General features: G+C 35.9%; 1 protein-coding gene across 9 annotated transcripts in view; it reads left to right on the top strand.

The window, feature by feature from the left end:
* Window positions 1-23,949, top strand: part of CCSER1 (coiled-coil serine rich protein 1) — a 621,919-nt gene that overhangs the window by 334,483 nt on the left and 263,487 nt on the right. For all 9 annotated transcript variants that reach the window (XM_085058017.1, XM_085058025.1, XM_085058019.1 and 6 more), the window contains one exon: window positions 19,148-19,231. In XM_085058017.1, the coding sequence (XP_084914143.1) occupies window positions 19,148-19,231 (84 nt within the window). The remainder of the gene's footprint in view (window positions 1-19,147; window positions 19,232-23,949) is intronic.

Here is a 23,949-nt window from a genome sequence, read left to right as displayed (position 1 = left end):
TTTCATTACTTACCTGATGAGAGTCAGATAACTTTGACTAAGTAAATATTCTGATTTTTACTAAGCCTCTTCAAAAAGAGATGAATTCCTGTTGTATTTATTCACACATGCATACTGGCATCTCCTTGGTTTGATAATATGTTTATTACAGCTTTATTGGCTAAGGTTACATAGCATTAGCACTTTTTGGGAAGTTGAAATTACATACTGAAATTCTATATTTTAATCTAATTTTAATTTAAAATGTTTTATTGAGCAACTGAATTAGAAAGTGTTTTTTTTACATCTACCTGAGCTGCAGCTCAAGTAATGAAAGATCCAAGTTTTATGCCTGATCATAAACTTGTAAATTTTAGAAATTATTTGACATATTTCATGTCTGGCTGTGGCAGGATGTAACCCAGAACATCCCTCACTTTGAAATGGTGCTGTACTTCATCTGTTCTGTATAATAGTCTCCCTCAGAAGTTTACAGAAAGCCACTCCACCCTCAGTATGAGTCAGACCATCTATCCTCCTACCCTTCTCTCAAAGAGTGTCTTCCTTAGACAGTGGGCTTTACGAGGTGAAAGCCCCATCTTGGCTTTCAGATCCATGCTGAAACCATCAAACTTCCTTGTCCTGTCTTTCTGGACTCAAATTCCATGTCTTTGTAAATCTCTTTTGCTTTTAATGACACTAAAAGTCACTGCATTTTTAGTGTGAGTCTCCCACGCTTGCTGTGTTTGGAGTTATTTCTGTTTTGGAAACCTGAATTCACATTGGATTTCTTTCTGGGCAGAGTAATAATAGCCTTTTTAAGCCAGTTCTCTCATGAAAGAGAAAGTCACTCCTTGGATTAATGTCTTCCCTCACTCCATTCTTAGTTGCTGTACGTTTTTATGACTGTGCCCCTTTTCATTGCCCTCTCTGTACGCTGTGCTCTGGACTGCAGTATTCCCTTTACTGGCTCTCCTGTCCCTGCAGCAAGCTCTTGCTGAGCTTTCTAGTCATGATTCTCAGTTCTGATATATGCAATTTGAGTTCAGCAGATAAAGTGGGACCTCTTCTAGCCCGTAAATGCTATGAGATTAATCTCACCATCCTCCCTAGCAGCCTGGATGAAGCCCCACAAACTACACAAGAAAGAACTTTTTGCAGTTTGTCGCAGGTGGAAGTGTTTTGTTCTCTGTATATGAATTAACCAGTTTTATGAAGTGCTCTTCCTATCCCTTACAATTACCCTTCACCAAATTATGGATTTGATTGGTCCAGTTAGAAGACCTCTGTAATGAACAAATTTTTAGTAAAAAAAAAATTTTTTTTTGGGTGCTTTTTTGTTGTTGTTTTTTTTCTGTACTGTGCTTCTAAAAATGTCGGACGTGTTGAACACGTAAGACAATGACTATCCTGGCTTTCAGCAGTGAAAAGCTTGAGAAGGGAGTTAAATGAGGTGTAGTTTCTGTCTTGGTTCTTAGGCTGTCGATCTTGGCACTATCTTTGGATTAGATAGATGGCTCTTTGGTCATTCTATGCTTAAAAATAACCCAGATACCTTCTTATAATAATTTTCTCTGTATTATACGATAAAGGCGGAATAATCAATATGTTAACTCATTTTCTATCACATAGATTATTATACTGACATAAAGCACAGAGAGAATGTTTCTGTCAGTGTGAAAACAATACCATCTGGTATTTAGTTTTGATTACTATGTGAAGCTTAGAATAAATTTGTGTGATTTTCTGTCAATTCTGTCTAGTGATATACACATTCCTCCATTAAATCACATTCATTATGGTTACCATTCTGTTGATACTGAAATAGGTACTATATAAAGTCATAAAACATTTATGAAATCTTAACTATTGAAGCTTGTATGAGTTGGTGATCCATCCTTTCTGTCTGAGGAGAATGAGCCCAATGTGTGGCTATTTTAAGACACAGTTTGAATTGTAGAGGCATAGATCAAGTGCTCTGCCAGCCACGTGTGAGCTGCCTTTTATCTGAATCCAGAGACTGAAAATTATACCAAAATAATATATAGTTATCATAGCATTGCCCAGAGAACAGAAAAAATAACCGACTGGAAAATATGAGGCATATTTTCACCTAGCATCCAGAGATGTCGTCTCCTCTCCTCCTCGTGCCATGTCATTTGCTCTGTACCTTTATTTTCTATCTGTAATTCTCATCTTCTCCTCATGGGAAATGATCCTTAGCTTATGTTCCTGCCCAAATGCACTGCCTACTCAAAGGCCAGTTGATCTTTGGGATTTTTTTTGGTCACTCTTTAAAATGTTGTCTCTTATGGTCTGTAACATCAAACTCTTCTCTCTATCCTTTGCTGCCTTTTCATTGATTTGAGTGTCTTTTTCTGCTAGAACAGCAATTTTTCAGTGGGGCTGCCTCTAAAAATTATGGAATACATAGAATTTTTCAACTGTTGGCATTTTTTTCATGTAACCCTGAGTTCCTTCCTTAAGCCATTATTTCTTCGAGATGATTTCTGCAGGATTGCATGCCTTTTCAAGGCAAGAATGTAAGATGAATACTGCACCAAGTCTTTCAGCAAATTACCTTTTTAGACATCAAAAGTTCAGACATTTTACACAGCATTAATTTTAGATTCTTGTACAAGAAAATTAGATTATTCCTATACATTATTTGACACTATTTACATTACAGAATCTGTTCTGTTGTTGATTATTGTAAACTGTAGCAGAAAGAAAACATTTCAGTTGTTCTGTGGCATTAATTCTGTTAACTTTCCCTTTAATCATATTTTTTATCCAAAGCTATAAACTTCCATTATTTTTGATGACTTCCTCTAGACTAATTTTTCTTTCATGATTTTCCTTATTTGTTCTTTTAAATCCTCTTCTTTACTCTGTGTCTCATTTAATCCATTCTTTCATTACATTACTCATTTGTTCTTCTTTCACAAGTCCTCCCTTCAGAGGTTGGAGGGGTTTTTTTTGCCACCACATACACAAGCCTGGGCACTTAATTAGACTTTCTGGTGAGTTGGGTCTGATAAACAGGGGAGAAAGCAAAACTTTGAAAACAAGATGAATCCTTTCACATCCCAGTTTCAAACAGCAGGTTTTCTGGATAAGAGCCTGTGTCTGAACTGGGACTGAGCTTTGTGTGTAGGTAGCCTTTAGCTCATGGAGATGGTTAAGAGTACAGGAATAAATCAAAAGGGCAGTCCTTACTTGATGTATAATTTGTCACCTGTATCAAATGGTACTGGAGAGATGCAGGTTTTTTTAGAAGAAGAACTGTGAGATTTTGGTTACAGGCACTGGACAGGTTTCTATACCTCATGTCAGCATCCAAATCCATGAATTTCTATTGTGCAAAACAGGCTGCACTGTCTAGAAATTAGCTGGTTTATATAAATTTTCCTGTTCATTGTGTCATATATGTGTTTTGAATTTAGCATTGAGAAAGGTGATTCAGCTAGCAAACTTCTTGTGCCTCAAATGATAAGCAAATAGCTCTTTTTCTGATAGATAAGAATATTATTTACTTTTGCTGACTAGTTTAATGCTTTTTAATCTCATTCATACTTAATGCATATAGACTACTTTGCTTTTAGTGGACAGGATTGCAAAGGGTAATAGCATTCCTAAAATGTTATACAGTAGTTGATTTGTATCTGTGGAAAAGGATTTTCATTATTGTGAGGTTTAGTAGAACGCTGAAAATAGGGTTAAACAGTAAATAATTATTCTCACATTTTATGAGGAGGGAAATAATTTCATCATTTTGTCAACAGGTTTGACTATTATGTACCAACAATGTTAAAAGTTTTAGGGATGAGAGTAAAAAAACTGTAAATAAGCTGGGCAGTAAGATACCTAACAGAACACACATTGCTCTTGTGGAGAGCAAAATGGGGGTTGCCTGGATTGATCTTCATGATTGCATAAACCACTGTGTTTCTCCCACAAGCTGTTTCTTTCTACTGAATCAAGAAAATCTATGCCTCTGTTGTAATGAAAAAATGATCCTCTTCAGTTTTTGCTCTGTTTGATACCTCTGTGAAATCACTTTGGGTTTTTCAGTTTTCTCAAAACTCTACTCATCTCTCTGCAGGATGTAAAAAGTTGCATTTCACTCCTGTAGGTGTATAACGCAGGCTTACTAATTTTCATAGTTCCATTAATTTTCCTAACACCTAGTAGAATCTGTTAAGCCTGTTCTTACTGGTTCGGAAGATATGTAGGGCAAGTAATCATCTGCCTCCATAAAACTGTGGGGATATGTAGGGGATGAGAATCTGATTACATGAGTGTTGTGGCAACAGCCTTTTTTGGTGAAGAGGCAGAGGGTGAATTTTGTGCAAAAGTAACTGTTTTGTTAGGGGTAATGCTTTCAGCAGTGTTCACCTGGACATGATCTGCATCTGTTTCCATGGAAGTAAGGCTGTGCTGCTGCTTTAGTGGTGATATTTTAACAGACTATGTCTTTGTCTGTTAAAATTACAGGCAACTTAAAAATTCTCAAGTTTTCAACAACAACAACAAGAAGCAGAAAAGCTTAAGTTCATGACCTTTGCTTGGTACTGTTTTACTTAAGCCTATTAAAATGGCAGTAAGTTTTCTAATGTTTTGCAGTTTGCTTCAAGGTGTGAGCATGCCCCATACTGGATGTGACTGGCTTCTTTGTTACAGGTGTGACGTTAATGTTTTCATAGCCTTTTTCGTGAGTTCTTGTTTTATATATGGCAGATAGAAGAAACAGAGCCATGTCTCAGTATAGCACAAAGGAGGTTTCTTTGGAGATACCCTTTAATGGGATGAAAACTTCCTGTGAAATGAGTCATTCAAGCTACAAAGAAAGTAAATTCTAATATTTGCTTCAGAGATTTAACCTATAAGATAGAAAGCGCTTAATACCATCTTTAAAGATCAGGACCTCATTGGGACAGATGTTTAATCATATATAGATATGGAAATCATCGCTCTCTCTAGTTTATAGCCTTAATTAAATTACTCATCCACAGTGTGAAAAGTGCTGAAGGACAGTCTCCAGGACTTACATAGTTTTCTAAGTCGTTCTGTTACTGTTGTCACAGGATTTTCACACAGCTAAATTCAGGGTGGGGGTGAAGGCAGTCAGATGAAACCATGCGTGTTATCACCACAGCAAATTTCACACTTGAGTGATTTTTCTCTATTAATTTTAGCGAAAACTTCTGCCCTTTTACTGCAAAATCAGCCATTTTCTATTTCCAGGGGTAGCGTTTGACTTCTCTAGGACAAAGTTAATACAAATGGTCTATAAATATAGCAGCATCTGAGGAACTAATAGTTGAGTCTAAATTTGCATGCTTTTCTGTCAGACTGGGAATCTTGGACTGACAAGTGTTCAAAGCATTGGCAATGGCAGATGAGACTCTCACTGAGATCTTACCAGTACTCTGTGTCCACCAGCTAGAGTGAGAGCAATCAGCTTCTTTCATTTAGATTTTCAGTTCATCTCCAATCAAGAAATTTTACTGAGAAGGAAATAACCCTTTCTTTTACCTCAGACTTTCTAATATAAGTGAATTGTTCTGTGTAATTTGAATTGAGCAAGACCACAAAGACCTTTGAAACATGAAAACACAGAACTAGCTAAATGAAAGGGAGTATAGTCAATGCTAAGAGTTATTAAACATATAGGTGCTAAAAACCCCAGGATCCAGGTTAGTAGGCAGAATCTGCTTTTTATTTTAGGCACATAAACATGTGATCATTAGTATTTCAGCCTTATTTTGCTGCTTTTAATTAGTTCCCTTAATTTTGTCTCTACCTTATTATTTCTTTTTATGGATTAGGCTGATGCTTGGGTTCAAGCTTTTGGAAAAGTATATGTAGGAAGAGTATGAACTATAGGACAGTAAGTACTTTAAGAAAAAATGAATAAAGGTCTTGTACATTTTTGAAGTGGAAGTCCTAAAGTTTTAATATAGATTGATACAAATCAGTGATGTTATTTGGATAAGTAACTTGTCATGAGCAGGTTAAACTGATGAAAAATTTAGATGTTATTCTAAAGAAGTGTTCTCTTCACACATACCTGGTGGAAACAATTCCTGAGGGCAGTGCTGCAAAGAGGTGCTAAGGACACTTACTTCTGTACAAGAAATGTAATAGCAATGGACAGTTGCTCTGTTGTGAAGTCAGGAAGATAACCTGCTCTTTTGCACTAGAAAAATCAAAAGTAACTGGTGAAAATTGCTTGTGAAAATTGAGAAGAAAGAATTGCTTTGAGGTGGTGAGTGTTTGGAGTGGCTCAACAACATAATGCTTGAAAATATAATGGTATATTTGAGAGCTGGAAAGCAGTTTTATTGTACATTCTTTAATTACCTTGCACAGTGGAGGGGGGAGGAACTTCTAATGTGCTGCTCTAAACCCACCCAAAAGTTATCCTAAAATGGAAGGAATTCCTATCACTAAAGACATGCCCAGCCATAATTTGCCATACTTCATTATGATATGCTATTTAAAAATTTGATCATCTACGATCTTATAAATTATGAATTTATACTATAGTTTCATTACTTACTCTCCACATGAATAGAACAGCAGTACTTATAGGTACTTCCTTAACCTTTGTATTAAAACAAATGCCAAACTCTTGATTAGTTATAGAACTTGATAATACTACGCAATTTCTTCAAAATACAACTAATCAGGAAGGTAGGGCTTAGGAATGTTTACTGTTGCTTAGAGTGAATGGGAGTGTAATTAAAATGATAAGGTAGTCATGATTGGAATAAATTATTGAGGTTACAGAGATTAGACCTTAAACCATTTGATTAATGTTGAGAGATCTTGATTGTGAATATATTCTAGGCCTTTAAACATTAAAAAAGCGGATCGTAAAACATAATCCTGTCTTCAGTGGAGTTTTGCAAACTGAGAAAAACTCTTATGCTAATTTTCTATTTCTCTCCTTCCAAATCTTGTACAATTTTACCTGCATATTTTATCTGTTTTTATCTACAAAATTCTTTTTCCGGTTGTTTACCTGCAACTTAAAATTATCAAAAACTGTGTGGAAATGTTTTTGCTAATCTGAGAGGTGACTGGGAAAAGAGGCTCATGTATTCCTGAAGAAAATCCAGCAACCAATTAAGATTTTCATTAAAATATTTGATTCATAGTTAATTTGCATTAGGATTTATTATCTGAGCAAACCTGACCTATTAAACCTTCTAAATCTATTACCGTCACTTAATGTCATGATTACAGGAAGAGCACATGGTGTGCCATGGAAACACAGCTGTTCCACCAAATTTTTAACTGGAAGTCACCATTGTACAGTTTATCACTGAATTATTAGACACAATACATTATTTTATGCTAGCCACTCTCATGTCCATCTTTTTAATATTTTCCTTGTCATTTTAAGTGCCTTTAGCCTTACAGGCTAATGAAAGGTTCTCGTATCAAGTCTGATTACCACTCTAATGTTTTCCAGCCATGCTTGGTGATGAGCTTGGCATATGAAACAATTTCCTACAGTAATAAAGCTAATTAAAGTGGGCAGTCATCCCCACATCACTCTTTAATGAATTATAATGAGCTCATTAATCTATCCGGTCTTGCTCACCACATCTATTGACTAAGCTTCTCTGGCAGTACAGGATAGAACACTTGCCCAAGAAAAAAATGGACACTGAAATGCATCTATTTTCCCATTTTTGACAAAAAACGGGAAGAAAGCAGAGGTATGCTCCAAGTGGAACATGCTTTTAAATAATCAAAATTGGAAAGGGTAAACAGCTAAGTCCATCTAATGGTGGTGAAGGAAGACTCATGCAGGAACTTAACTAGGTCTGGTCTTGCACTGCAAGTGACAGAATAATTAATGCTTCTGTGGCACACACATTTCATGTAAAATATGACTTACAAAAAATCTTTAATTAACTGTCTCTCTGGGAAAACTGCCTAAAGAAAATAATATCAAGCTTATTTTTGGCTGAGTTTGTTGGCATTTTTCTTTGCTCCAAATGAGCAGAGAAGAGCTTGCAAGGTTATTTCATAATCAATTTCATAATGAAAAATATTGGTGAATTAAGCGGTAAGATTTATGAGTGGAAAGAGATGATTCATGCAAATATACATCTGGAAAAACCACCTATTTTTCTTAGGTTCTAACTCCAGAACTTTCCCCATCTGTAAGAGGTAAAGTCTAGTGATAGCAAATCACAGCTAACCAATGGGTTTACCTGGTTCTTACTAGCATTTGGATGCTCCTGAGTCAAATCCTACAGGCATGATTACAGTGTTAATACCAGGCAAGGTACCCTTCAGTTTACCTCCATTCCTGCCATGTGTTTTAATATTAATAAAAAGTTCTGAAGAACATATGCTCCAAGTGTATGCAAAGAAGGTAAATACATTGTTCCATGTTCCATAAGTTTCCACTGGTATCTTGTCAGCAGACTTAGTGCTCTTTTCTTTTTTGTAGTAAAGAAGCTTGAGTGATGCTCTGCTTGAAAACAGGAGTTTACTTTATGCAAAGCACTACATTTTCCTGTAGAGAGAAAGAGTTCCAACAATCTCGCTTTGGCAGTGTCCAGGGCAACTGCAGTCAGTGCAGGTGACCCAGACTCAGATCCCTGCTGTGGCTGTGATGGAGCTCAGGTGTCTCTTTCCACCTCCCAGGGGTAACCTCTGCCACTGAGCTCATGGCTAGGCTGTTCTTCCACCTCAGTGGGATGGAAACACTTTGCCCCTCTGAGGTTCGTCAAAACTGATAAATTTTTATTCAAAAAGGTCAAGGGCCTTTCCTAACAAAATAAACACTGTAAAGTGAGAAAATACATAGTTATGAAATCCCCAATTGGCTTCAGTCTTAATCTGCCACTGGGTTACGCAGAAACAAAGGATGTCTTTACTTCATTGCCATTGTGTTTCCCATGCTATCTTGGCATTAGCAGGGTCTGTGTGTGTTTTTTTTTCTTTTTACAGACAAATATTTTATAGAGACTGAGAAATTTAAGATGCTTCTTAATCAATATTTAGGAAAAAACAGGATTGTTAGTATTTCTTCTGCAAGACTTGTATATTTGAAATACTCTGATTTAAAGTGTAGAGGGATCTCAGTATATATAAAAAATCCAAACAAAGCCCAACCCTTTGTATTTTTATTTTATTTTATACATAAAATTTTATTTCTACTTGGCATAGTGCACTGATATATTTCTTCCCATGGTAGCTCAGAAACAGGGAGAGCAGTGTTGTGTTAGCATGTTTGTTATGCTTCCTCCACTGGCCAAACTAGGTAAGTATTTATAGTTGTTATTGTATTGTTTGAAGAGACTTAAATTCTTTTGTTATGCTGTTATAGGACGATTATCTTATGATAGTTGAATTTTGTTTGTCTCAGTTATCTGACAAAGCATTTTTTATTACTGGTTTTTCTCAAAAAATCATTACGATAAACAAGTCTCTTTTGTAATGACCATAATGTCCATCCAGAAAATAGATTTTCTGTATGTATGCAAAGTTGAAGGTATTTAAAAATTGATACAGCTGCATAAGCTTGCAGCAAAATGTCATGTTGGTTGAACAAAGGTTTATTCTCAACTGAAAAATACATTTTCATTTAAGGTCAGTAAGTAATTGAATATGTAGTTTAGGAGGGAGTCACACGGAATGTCTAATGTAGTTAGCTTTCTATATGTGTACTCAGCGGGAAGTACATTCACTGTAATTCAGAATCTATTCTTGCCTACTGATAAGAGGAGATAAAACCTGAGTGGTTCTAGAGAAGCAATGTGTGTCAGAGCTCCGTGTGCAAAATGGCTGTAGGTGAAAGGATACACAAATTTTTTTATTTAGAGAAACAAATCTGACTGTGATTAGCAACTGTGATAAAGACAGGAAACAACCACCTTGTTTTATATGTGTAAATTTTATGGAAAGTATAGCAAGATGTTCTGAAATATCAAAATGATTTAATGATTTGTTCACCAGCTGTGCATCATTTTGCTATTCGCTGCTATTTTCTTTGAAGTGTCAGTAATATTATATAGGATGTCTATCTTCAAGTCTTTAAGCAGTAGCAAATTAATTACAAGTATTAAATGTAGAGGACGTCATGTTCTCTCAATACACCTTCATGATGTAAAAATAAACAGAGTCTATGGTACTTCTGGGATCTTGTTTTATCTGAATATGAGGGTTTCTTTCTTTTCTGTGTCACCACTGTGGATCTAGGGGACCTTTTGGAATGAATTAGGCTGGTTTGAAAATACTCAAAGAATTGTCAAAGGAAAGGTATTTGTTCTTTGCACACAGTATCCATGCATGAAAGCATTTGTATATTTGATGCTAAAAACTTTCCTGGAATGACACATTGTTTTCACAATTCTAACCTCAAGCAGAGCTGGCTGTATCTCTTCTCCTTTCTTACTCTCTTGAGAGCATTTAATAAGATTACTTCTGTTAATTTTAATGTGCTTGGAAGGTCTAAAAACTTACTCATTGCTCTCTTCCCTGATTCATCCGTGTCAATCTAAAATTATTTTTATATATTTTTATTGAGATCCTAAAGAAAATTTTCACTTGGCTTTAAAAGCAGTAATGGTGAAATACAAATAGATATTCTGTCCTTTTTGTGCACAAAATGTTGTTTCATCACATTTTTCCTCTCAACTGGAAGTGCCAAAGTTGCTATTTCCTAACACTCCCATTTCCTTCTGTCTGAAATTTTCTTGTCATTCCAGGAGGCAGGAAAAAGAATATTTTTAAGGTGAAATATTGAATTCAGCATAAAAGAATGGATATTGTGTCCCATTTACAAGCAGTGGATTCAAGGGAGACTTGGGCTTAGTGGCCTGTGCTGTGTTGGAGCTAGAAGAAACTTTTCTATTGATCTCCCAGGGCAGCCAGGATCCAGTTTGGACTTGTCTCCTTCTGTTTAGACAAATGAGGTTTTGTTTAGGACATTATTATCTGAATATGAAGAAATACATTTACTGGTACGGCAGTAATGAAACTTTTGCAAAAATGCTGTAGTTGGCAGATAGTTTTACTTTACTTTTTTGGCCTGAATGTTTTTTGTCATGCTGCTTGGCGGAAAGAAACTGACATACAAATGAAAATGTGGCTGCATTTCAATTGTGAGTGAAATTATATTTGCACAAAGTTATAGATCTTATGGGTATTCTTTCATGTGACTCAGTCTATATCTATTATATGATTAATAAGGTTGTTTGCACATAAAAGTGGGAAGATGTTTTGCTTTTGCTGATTTGGTATTAGGGAAGAAAATTAGATATGAATAGAGTATTTCATCCCTGATGATAATGAGAGTTAATAGGAGAATATTAAATTGCTAAACATGTAGTTGCTGACAAACAAAACCCCACCCTGATTATAAAAGATTTTCTTCAAATTAATAAGTTGCAATGAGGTCTTCCGAAGAATTTACAATGCTGAAAGCAAATGAGTTGTTAAGGAAGCACTCCTGGAAAATAAGATTATTGTGAAGAAAAACAAAAAATATGATTTAAAGATTGGTGTTTGTTTCCACATAAGTAGATGCACAAGAAGCATTTGGGGAACTAATCCAAGGAATGAGTCTTAAAATGCCAGTTTAAGATACCTGAGAATAGTAATGGAACAGCGCAGAATAAGAAATGTCTTCCCCAGCTAGTAATTCTAACTAGGAAGCTGATGTGAGAAATTGTTGAACTGCTAACTCTTGCCTGTTACCTATTGCTTTTATCTTCATAACTAAATGACAGATGGAAATAGACAACAGTTTTTTTGGTTTTGGGTTCTTTTAATAAGTTCTTTTAATTTGGGTTTGTTACTGGTTTGTTACTGGTTAAATTAGTAGAAAGTGTTCTGGAAAACAGATTTACTTGGACCATGAATGAATATAGTAAAAGGGGAAGAGCAGACCTGACTTCCTGAGATTTTAGTCAGACCTCAGAAATCTGCTGGAAGAGTCATGCATGTGAATAAGGATGATTTGTTTTGAGTAGTTAACTCAATTTCCAAAACCCTTTCAACAAAACCCCTCATCAAAGGCTTTTGGAAAATAAGAGGATGAGTAGAGAAGTCTTCTCTTGGATAAACGGTAGATTAGGTGTAGAGTACAAAAGATGTAATTAGTCATTTATTAAAAGAGCAATTATGCTTCTAGAAGGTCCAGAATAAACAGAATTAAAATGGAGTATAAAATGTTGCAGAAAAATTTCGTCACATTAAATGATGTAAAAATGAATGGCAGTTGAGATTTCATGTCAGCAGACACAATGGAGTTCACAAGGGGAAGAACAATTCTGTTTTTCCAAATGAGGAAAGAGAAATTTCAGACATGATGCATAGTTCCTTGGAAAGACCTCCTTAGTACTTACTAAAATAATTTTTTTTTAAAAAGGTACATATAGCTGTGCATTTATTCTTAGTAGAATCCTAATTACCTGGTTTAAATGAATGACACAGTCCAACTGGGAAAGGTGGATGGAGGATAGGTTTTGATCAGAAATACAGGATGTCCTGTGTAAGGAAGAAGATGCTTGCTAGCTTCAAACACAGATGACAGTAGTTATGCAATAAGCATGTGGAGTTAAAAAAACATGGAAATCATGGAGGAGATGAATGGGAAATGCACCTGTCTTGTCTTTAGGAAACAGGAACAATCACATTGTTCCACAGCAGCTTGAAAACAAAAGGAAGAATGGGGAGTTTGGTTTCACTTGTTTTCTCTTCATGAATGTAGCATTTGTTTAGGCATATCACCAAAGGAGGCATTATACTGTGTATGCTAATTCTGGCCATAAAGGGAGAAGGAGTGGATTGATTATATTGGGAAAAATACATTAATATCTTTTGTTATGCTCTTGGCTGCTGTTCATGATTTCTGCAGGTTAGATACATCTTGGCCTTCAACCTGGTATGATCATTCCATTTTATGTTTTGTAGTTCATTAATCAAGCTTTATTCTTTTCAACTTAATGCTTTTTATTATCACTCTGAAAGAGAGCAAATTTCAGCCAGAGTAAAAAAAAAAATCCGAATTAATTTGCTCAATCTGTATTTCAGAGTTAGTGCACCTTTGGCTGACTATGAAGGAAACATTGTTAATTTAGCTTTGTATTCATAAATGTCTGAAGTTGAAATAGGATAGCCAATATGGTTTCTTTCAGTGTTACCTTCACGGTAGAATATCAATTGAATGCTAGTATTAAAATGGATATAACTGCCCTGATTTGCTCAGTAAAATATTTATTGACATGTTCTATGTAACTGAACTTAGAACATATTATAGTATTGCATAAGTGTTTTTTAGGATTAATCACCCTTATTTTTCATGAGAAAATCAGATCCTCTGCTCCCCAAACTCGGTTTGATTTCTTGATCCAGAAATGAAAGATAGAGTTGTACTTTTAGAAGTGTCATTTAAATACTGAAGCTTCATGGAAAGAAGATTAACAAAATTATGTCTATTTCTGATAGGATCAGAGTTTACAAAGCTGATTAAGGATTTTATTTATTTGTGTTTTTCCTGCTGGAAAGATAACTTGGAGTGAGACTCTGCTTGTGCTGGGTCGAGGTGGTCATGGGGAAATGGCTCTGAGCTGTCGTGTTACGCTTTAATGGGAATTTCTGAAGCATGGACTTGCTCTCACCCTTGTCCTGGGCTTCAGCAGCAGCTGGCAGGGCAGTGTGACATGAGAAGCAGGCGAGTTAAGTGTGACCATCGCCTGCAGTCAGCAGGGATGCTCTTTGGGAGCATTGTTGGGACTCCAGCCAAGACTAACTGGACTGGCAAGGCACCAAAACAACAGATGAGCCAAAGGAACAAAATCAATGTGCCTTGCACATGTGAAGAACTGCAGCCAGCCAAATCATTCCTCTCTCAGTGTGATTGAAAGGAATTGATACAACAAATATAAATTGATGCAGTAGGTAGAGCTAGAGTGAGCACAGAAAGGGAAAAAATTGCAGTGTGTATGTGAGGTACCATGGTGTATTTACATCAGGGACCAGAGACCGGCGATTTAATTTTGATACCTGAAACATGTAACACAGGCTTGGGCTCTGTGCTGATGTTGCTATCATTAACACTTTCATTTAAAAAAGAGTAACAATAAACCATGCAACTACTCATGATCTGACAGAAAACCCATTTCTGAAAACATGGTCTGTAATATCCAGCAGTCTACTCATGTAATCTCACATAGGTAGATGCTCTACCTTTTGTTAAAGCATGTTAACACAAGTGGTATCTCGGTTTGGAGAAGGATAATAGTGCTCCTCTGCAAATTTCATGTAAGATCCACAATACTTGTTGCTTTTCAGGTGTCAGGTGGGATAAAGTGAACCATGGAAGATATCCACAATCCATAGTCTAGAATCCTATGCTGTTTGCAGAAAAATACCGTACCCTGACAGTTACTCAGAAATTTATTAATTTTTTCTGTGATCTGCTGCATATCTTAGAGGAAGCTTCAACTGTTACGGCATTTGTGTACCTTTCTGGACCTGACAGTCAATTTTAAATTTCTTATTTTGGTTTATTCCAGTATTATTTTCTTAAGACACTGTATGATAAATAATTGCTGATTTTTGCAGTATCTCAAGTTGGTAAACAATCCATTTAGCATCTGAAATTGAGCACATTTATCAAATGAGTTTTATTATGTATTCTAATTTTATGGTATTTTTTGGAAGCATATTCTATTTAGTATCGGAGGAAAAGCAGTAAATTTATCTTCCAGAATACTTGGTTAGTTCTGTTTATAGCACTTTGATTACAGTAAGCATGATATGCCTATTTGTTGCAAAGTATGAAGAGATGTAAAGTAAGTTTTCAAAATTGAAATTATTACTCTTTTTGGCACTTATGCATAACCTGCTGCAGCTGTCTTCACACAGCACAATATTTCATCTTGTGACCTGATGTGATGAGAAAGAGATTTGCTATTATGTTTAGCATTTTCCCAAATGAGCAGAATTAAATGAAAATAGGAAAATACTGGCACTGAGACATAGCAGGTGCTGTCATAGCTGACATCTGAAAATAAGTAAAAGGGTGATAATTTGAAGAATGTTCTGACCATAAATGTATACAATAATAACAGCAGATCCATAATGAACTTGCAGCTAAATTGTGGAATTTTTTAAAAATATCAGAGGATATAAGTGAAGATGATGATAGCTTTTTGCACACAGCAGCTTTTACATTTTTGTGAAGTACACTTGGAGTTTAAGCTACAAACCTTTTTGATTATCTATATTTAATAAAAGAATGTAGCTTGAAGATGTACCATTTACAGATCATGCTGTGTCTAGCAGTTCTCTTTAACAATGAGGTGTTCATTGACTTTTTATCAGGCATTTCCAGAGTCTTGGACAAGCCTGTTATGGACATGCTTACTGCAGTGGAGAGCAGAATGCTTACCCTTTTTTCATATTAAAATAATGAACAGCATTCATAAAAACAATGAGAATAATAATGAGAATGTCATATGTGGTATATATAATTTATTGAGCTCGGCAAAATGTTCTCAACACAAGTATACAGGTAGCTTATGAAAACATGCCTAGAGCGTAGATTGCATTATTTGGACTGATAGTTTCATAGCATCCATGTTATCATTGGTTTAGTAGCCTTGATAAAATATTGGTAAAAACTCAATTTTGCAGAAATACAGGGAATCAAAGTGGCAAAGAGTATTGGTTTACTAAATAAATAGATGTCACCTAGCAGACTTTTAAATCTATGGACATTTAATTGATTTTGGTTGGCTTTGGAACTCAACTTTACTTATATGACAATCTGTTTTTCTTTTACCCTCTGTAAATATTATAAGGGCTGAAAAAAGCAGGAGAAATATTTTGCATATGTGATCATGCCCACACTATAATTGGGCCTATTTTTCTAAACATAGGAATACATGGGTCACATATCTACTGGAGCATGGAGAGAGCTAAGAGGTCGACTCTCACAGCCCCAGAGTATGCAAAGTGTATTTTAAAAGCCCTACTTTATGAGGGAAATGTATTTTTTTCCAGCTGAGTAATTGCAGTGTAGATTTAGAATGCATTGAGTGCATGCTCTCCTAAAAGCAGGCTATCCTTTTCAAGGTATTTCCTCTTTGATATCTGTTGCTGTGACAATTCATTAGGAGGCAATACTGGTTTTCTGGGCAGTTTGGGTTTGGGCTTGTTTTTTGCACTATAAATCCCCATCTCAGTGTGTCTGCTGTTTCTCATTCACCTTGAGAAGCTTTTCTCAACGAATCTTTTGGTCTTTCCACACTAGCTTTACCCTGTATTACAGTTTCTCAGCAGATGATGAAGCATTTCGGACCTCCTAAGGAGTAAAGATGATCCATTCCTGGATTCACACTATCAGATACACATTGCTGTTTGCCCACAGACTGTTGAATAACACAGATTTCCACCAGTTTTTGCTGCCCTCCACACCTTTCTGTAACATGCGGCGACTTCTTTGATATCATTCACACAATCCTTCACTGACGTATTTTGGTTCTTGTCTTGCATGAGAAAATGATTTTCAAAGCCTTCTCTCCTTCCTTAGCTTTCAATAGTTACTTTCTGGAGGAATGGTATTCAGTGTTTTGGCAACATTTTTTTCTGCAACATTTTTTATTCTGTAAGTGCTACATTCAGACAGGTGTATGGTATATGGAAATTGCCCAAATCTTTTTGCAGTCAACTGTTTGACAGTATGTTTTCTTTCTTTTGTTTGTGCTCTTGCATTTGAAGAATGATTGATGCCTCTGCAGATACTGTGCAGAATGAGATTATAAAATCCTATTTCTACTGTCTGCTGCTCCAGGAAAGCAGGGTTCTGTTGTGTGTAGCAGTGACTAGGGAAGACAAGCACCATCACTCTGTCCTCTTTCTTTCCCTTGCTTTATGTAACCAGCATGATGCTATATTTTGTGGAATACAGAGTCTCCTAAGAGTCTCCAGTTTCCCAGAAATCACAGGGTGCACTTTGACAAGGCCGCAGTGATAGAGGATAGTTATGGTTTGTATTTGATGAGGTAATTGTTGCATGGAATATGGAATGGAAGTGCCTGGAGAGCAGGAGGGCTCTGTCCCTTGCGTGTGTGAGGAACACCCAGCTGGGTGCTGGATCTGCACTGCTTTATTCCAGGAGAGGTGCACTGTGGGTTTTGAGTCTTTGGAAGTTCTGTGAGGCAGAATCTTTCTTCAAACATCTAGTACAAGGGAGTTTTGCTTTGCCTTTTAGACGAAACCGAGTGCCAAAGCTCATCTCAGAAAGCTTTCCTGCTGTGGTTGAGACATGCTGCTACAAGCCTCATTGCTGTATTTGCTTGTGTATGCTTTCCAAAAGATATTTTTGTAATAGTCCTAGCTGTGAGACCTTGATGTTTTCCTTTTTCCACTGTGTATTGTACTGTTTTACTTTATTTTAAGTAGAAAAGGAGAAATTCAGAAGATAGCAACAGTGTAAAACTGTGCTGGCAAAAAGAGCTCAGAATAACGTAACAAAAAATTGAGGTACAATAGCTAATGCCATATTGTTTTTAAACCTATTTCGTTGAATAAAGACCTCGCTTTGATAACATAATAGTGAAGTTGCTGATACTTTAAACCATATTTTTTAGAAGCAGATATTTTTGTTAACAGTAATGTTAAATATGTACTAATATCATATTCAGTGCTGTGGGCTGTATTCTGGGATGTGCTAAAATTTTATTTTCAGCTAATGTTCCTAAACATCAATCTGCTAGTAGATAGTAAAATGCTTCTATAGCATATAATAAAGAAAATTTCTGTGAATTTTCCCCTAACAGAGATAATGCAAGTTCTGGCTTTTTTCTGAATTTGGATCTTTTACAAGATCTGTACATAGCCTTGAAGTAGTGTGTAAGCAGCCAGAAATGGTATGTCTTTTGACTGCAATTTTTGTAAATATTTGCAGTATTGATGTTCATGTGTCTTGTTTCTTCCATTTCTGTTCGACCAGATGATAAGCAGTATAATGACTTTGAAAGATAATAATTACAACCTTTTATGTGAAAAATGGGATAACACTCTACTTTTTTGGCTTGTATTTCTGTGTATATTTGGATTTATAAACACGTTAGTACTGGCAGAGTGTGAGTTTATCACACTGGTTATACTGTTTCTAGCTGATAACTAGAAGTCCAATTTTTCTTATTTTTAAGCTAAGTGTTGTGAATATACCACCAGTTTTCCAAAGGTTTTCTTGTCATATGGCTTGTGGGGTTTTTTTTCCCCAATAATAGTACTCCAAATTAGTAAATTTCCCGAACTAAATATGTCTCCATTCTAGAAGGATGTAAAAATAGAGTTCTTCAGATGCAGTTGTATGATCAGCTAGTTGGCTGGTTAGGTTTTTAGGTTTTTATTTTTCAGTAGTAGTTCAGTTTGTTAATTTGAGTTTCTCCTCTTGGATGGTTATCATAACAACACAAAAATACGTGATTGATAGTTCTTCAAATATGGTGTGGAGACCTAGATGAACTCTGGAAATTTTCTGGGGACAGCCTGCAGCCTGCTTCCTGGGCCTGGGTTTGGCTACAGTTTCAGCTATTAGGGTAATTTTCATGCAGATAAAATTGAGTTATAGTGGTTATTTCACTAATTAGTAGCTACGTTCTTTCCTCCCCCAGTTAATACCAGAACTGCTGCTGTTTTGGCTGGTGTGGAACAAAAGATGTATGGATGGGGGAGTGTGCTTTCCTTTTGCTGTGGATGTCTGTTGTGCTTTCTTTTTCATCTCTCCAAGATCAAGAGCTGTGCAATAATGCTCTAAATTGATATTTCTCTAATGTTGTTTTGTAGGATTAACATTATAACATTTCATAGCTGTTTCTTAAGTGAAAAGGAATGACCTGATAGGATCTTCAGTAAAAAGACTTAAAAGATTCAGAAAACAATGAAATGGACCTCTGTGCAGGGAGCTATTCAAATTTCCATGTAATGTCTTTGGATGCATTTATTTGTTTATGCAGCAACTTAGAAAATGTTAGTGAAAATACCATACATGACAAAGGAAAATTGAGTTTCATTATTTGAATGTAATTATCTCACACTATGTGAAACAGCTTTTTCTTGTCATGAGCAAAGTAGAAGCGTTAAGCCTATTATAACATCTCTTTTGATGTTTTTGTAGGATGGAATAAAAGATGAATGTTCCGTGCTGAAGCTGCAACTGAAGGAGAGAGATGAACTCATTGCCCAGCTTCGTGAGGAGCTGGTAAGCAGGAAAAGCGACCAGGTTTTTTTGTGGGTGGTTTTGAGTCCATTTACCTGAGAATGTCACTCCAGTACTTGAAATTACAGAAGTACAATTTTACACCTGCTACAAGATTGCTAGCCTGATAAACATTGGTACGACTGATTCAGGTAAACATTGATAACACTGACTGTACTTTTCTGGGGACTTGTCAGCCTCTGAAGTGGCTACTGTCTAGATTCACTGCATGTTAAAGTTTCTTTGAGAAGATTGTGTCCACAGTTGTCTTGATCAGAGGCAGGTAAGCACAGCACTGTATACATACACCAGAAATCTTGAAGGGCCTTGCACATGCCTGATAAATTGTCAGTACTTTTCCCATGAGCTGCTTTTCACTTCTATGAGATTGTTCAGTAGAAAAGGAAATATGTTTTGTTCTCCATAATGTCTTTCCATAAAATAATAAATATTCTTACACTTGCTGAACCTTTACTTAGCATATGATCTACTAATGCTTGACTACTACTGCTCTAAGGATTGGCAAAGTACTTTCCAGTGACTGAAGTAAAATATGTGCTTCAGCAATTAAAAGAACCAAACACGTGAAAATGCATTTTATTGTTTTGTTAAGGCTGTGCTAACAGAACTGTAAAATTCTTTTTTTGATGGAACATGATTAAAGCATGTCTTCAGTATTTTTAAATAAATGAAAGTGAGTTTTCACCTCCTTTCTCACAGCAGAGAACTTAAACAGGCTGCAGAGAAAGCAGGTAGGGTCACCACATTCAGGAAGACATTCAGCACATTCTTTCCTTCTGTGAAAGCTGCAGGTGGGTGGGCATCTAGGATTTTGTCTAAGCACCCTTTGGGACAAGGGATTGTTTCCCTAATTAGATCTTAATTAGCTGACCTACCTCAGGGGTTTTTTGTGCCTTTCTGTATTGTGCTTCATGGCTAGCTCAGAACTCGAACAGAATTAATTCAGATTTATCTATTACTGCATATTTTATATACTTACTAAAATCACCAGTATACTTTCATGCCAAATAACTGAATTTTAAGTTGCGTGGGAAATACGTAATCCTGCCCAAGACTGAAAGATTTCTTTGCCACATTAACATCTGCAAAATAAATACCCATCATCAATATTCTTTGTTTCATATTTGGCTACATTAAGAAATGATGTATTGTGTCATTATTATCTAAAATTAAATGACAAAACGGGACACAGGGTACATCAAGCTTCTCCACAGTCCTGGAGCATTAATTTTATATCAGTCTAGTTCAGAACATATGCTATTTAACTGGTCTACAATTTTGTCAGTGTAAAATTACCCTGTATTGATACAGGGAGCTGTAGCTCACTTGCTGTTAACTGTTGTCGAAGTTCATCTGTGTATATGTCAGCTGAAGAAAAAAGGACCCACAGGGAACTGTCATAATAGACAAAAAAATGCAACTTCCTAGGACCATGAAATAAGGATTTCTGTATGTTTGAAAGTAAGCATCATGGATTTAATCCATGAATAATTGACTTGAGTTTTGATGCACTAGGACTTGTAAAAGGAATGCAGGTGGGATCCTTGAGACTACATTGAGTCGTTTGAAATTAAGTTTTGAAAGGACTCAGTAGATCTGATTTACTCCTAATTGAACTGAATAAAGCCAGATTGGGAGGTGAACATGAGAGAAACTACTTAAGTTTGTTAAACCTAGGAAAAAAAGAGTGGGTGCCCACAGGATTGGAAAAAAAGGATATATATATATATATATATATATATATATATATATATATATATATATATATATTTTTTTTTTTTTTTTTTTTTTTTTTTTTTGGTGTGTCTGAGTTGTCTAAGTAGAGTCATGGGTGTACTTTTTTAATCTCTACTGTGTCTTCTCCTGCAATACTGCTTATCCAGTGCCCCTTTTCTGGAGATGCCCTGGGCCCTGCCACCACTTGATGAAGTTTGCTCCTGATTGTGTGAGGTGCTCTTAGGAGCTGCGTACAGTGGACTGCTCAGGGAAAGTAAGCTCTCTTTTCAGAGCTGTTAAAAGTGACTTAAATTTTAAATGATTGCTAGGAAATTCTGATAATGTTTTCCATGCTTGCATAAAATTGGCCAAAAATTGATGTGAAACATGATTTAGTATTCTGCAAATGCTATGCTTATTTACGTGTTTGTAAGACTGTAAATATTTGGGAAGTGAATTTTGACAGAAATAAAGAGCAGGGATTTTTGGCTAATGAAACTGTACATGTTTTCACATAGCTGCAGTTTATTACAGACATAGCACTTAATAGATAAATACCATTTTTATTCTTGTATCTTGGGGTAGCCCATGTTCCATTTGTCACTCTGAATATGGAAATATAAAACTTGTAAATGCAACTTGCCTGTCTAGAAATCGTGGCATCATGATGCAGATTCAGAAATAGCACATAAAAATTGATTTGAGTAGGAGTCAGATTTGTACTTCTTGAGAAGTACATGAAAAACTGTACTTTCCAAGCATTTAAGTTGAATGTTTGCATCCAGATGTAAAACCCTTGGTTAGCTGGTTTTACTTTAAAATTCTTCAGTGAGTTAAGTGAACTTCAGGTAAATATTGGTTCTCTGGGAGCTTTTGCTTCTTTCTTTTTCTAGATTTGCTATACTTTTCTAGTAGTTTTCCCCTCTCTCCTTTGATTTTTTTTTTTTCTAATTTTAAATACTATTTAAAAAGCACTCCTACCTCATTTGAGTGCATTATGAAGGAAACTTTGAGCTGAGCTGAGGAAAATGTCAATGGAAAGTGAGCCAATGAAGCCTCAGAGCTCGGAATTGTTATGTAGCTTTTTAAGGGAGAAAAGGATAAATACCTGAGAATAAAAATAGGGGTTTAGATGCTCAGCTACAATATCTGGGTAAAAAGGATAAAATGTAAGGAGCCATCACCTATTTCTGAGCAAAGAAAGAACATAGAATAGTCTCTTGCAAATTTTTTGTTTGTTCTCTTTTTAGTAATTATTTTGTATTAACTGCCTTTGTCACCAAGTGTGTCTGTCTTTGGAGAAATAAATACAGGTAGGTAGGAAGGGGAATTAATTCCTCTATGCTCTCATTATCTCCTGAAAAATGCCTGCTTCAGAAATGGAAGGACAGTTGGCTTCCAAGGTGTCAGGTACCCAAACCTGCTCTAAAGCCCCCTGAAAATGGTAAACTTCACCAGGAACTGAAAATTTGGGTTCACACCATTACTTGTCTCAAAACTGTACTCATTTGTGAAAATATTCTCCTATCCAGGAAATCAAATTAAGTGTACTCATTCTGCAGGGAATGTGCTCTTCTTTTCTCTTTTATTTTTTTTTCCCTAAAAAAACCCAAAATAAATGAACATCTTAGTTTTCATTGGACATGAAGATGTTTGAAACCTCAGCTCTCTCATACCCAGCTCTGCCTGCAACTGCATCTTTACATACATTTTCCCAAATTGATCTTTTTCCACTGCAGCGTGAGCACTTAGAATGGCTTTAAGCAGAAAATATTTTCATGCTATATTGGCAAAAATAACTGACTGCTGTTTACAGTAACATTTATTCTATTGCTGTCATTGGTACAGCAACATTTGCGCTGAAAAATGAGTGTTAACAACATTATCCTTTCAACCTTGATTCCCTCTGTGACTTAAGTTGTGTTGTGCCACCAAAATGAAAAATGCAGTGAGACAGTTTGAGTGGATTCTGAGTGGAACTGGAGGCAAAGTGAGGTCAGGAAATTAATCCCCCTTATAACCCAGCTGTTGGGGATATTTTTCTCCTGTGGAGGTGGCTCTTTATCAAGACTAGGCTTTTTACATTTATGGAATAGCAAGGTACAGTGCTAGCTAAGTGGGCTTTACCTCAAGCTGTAGAAGCTAGTGCTTCTGGACTAGATACTTGGCAATCAGCTCAACAAAACATAACTGCCCTTTTTTCATTTTTTAAAAAATAAATTTTCTCGTCATTGTAAATCGTAAATAAGCCCTACCTCCTTGTCCAAAACTTGTGTTAAATGATTTGAGGGTGCATGGGACTGGAACTGTGGTTTGGGGGAAGGGGATGAGTGGGTGGTTGTTTTTGGTGAGGAGGGATTGTTTGTATTTTTCCATTTTGTTGCTGTATCCTGAATGCAATGTATTCCTGGAGGGCAAGAGGGATGGCAAGCTTAGCTGTTTTCTGTAGGTTGATTTCAATAATGGGCAATTAGCCATTTGTTCAATTTTTGAAGTATGGTGAGGATGAGTACTTGTTATTCAGCTTTCAAGAGTAACAGAAACCCTTAGATGCATTTAAATCCTGCTGAGGAACTGTTTGTTAAAGACACTTAGGTTAAGTGTAAAAATCTCCTCAAAATGTAGTTATGCCAGTACAGATCCCTTGAATTTTACTGTCTTAACATTACATCTTGATTTGACAGGCAAAGAATGACATTTGGATAATAATTTAATGAATGCATGGAGAAAATAATTTTTGAATTGTTGAGAAAAAAAGAAATTTTCATTAGTTCAGGCTATTTTTGAAATTTTGAAAAATTTGTCCTTGAAATTTTAAAGAAATCATATAATTCCCATTTGAAAAGGATAATAGTCCTTATTTTTGGAAAAAGAAATCTAGATTAATCTTTACACTGATTACCCTACCCATTTGCTTTACATTCTGCTGGTTTGTAGTATTATTTCATGTTGGCTGTTTTTATGAGAGGGTATTACAGACCCGT

Source organism: Lichenostomus cassidix, chromosome 4 (genome assembly GCF_008360975.1).
Source record: "Lichenostomus cassidix isolate B80296 chromosome 4, HeHo_3.0, whole genome shotgun sequence".
In the NCBI taxonomy this organism is placed as follows: Eukaryota; Metazoa; Chordata; class Aves; order Passeriformes; family Meliphagidae; genus Lichenostomus; species Lichenostomus cassidix.
This window is presented reverse-complemented; position numbering and strand designations above follow the sequence as displayed.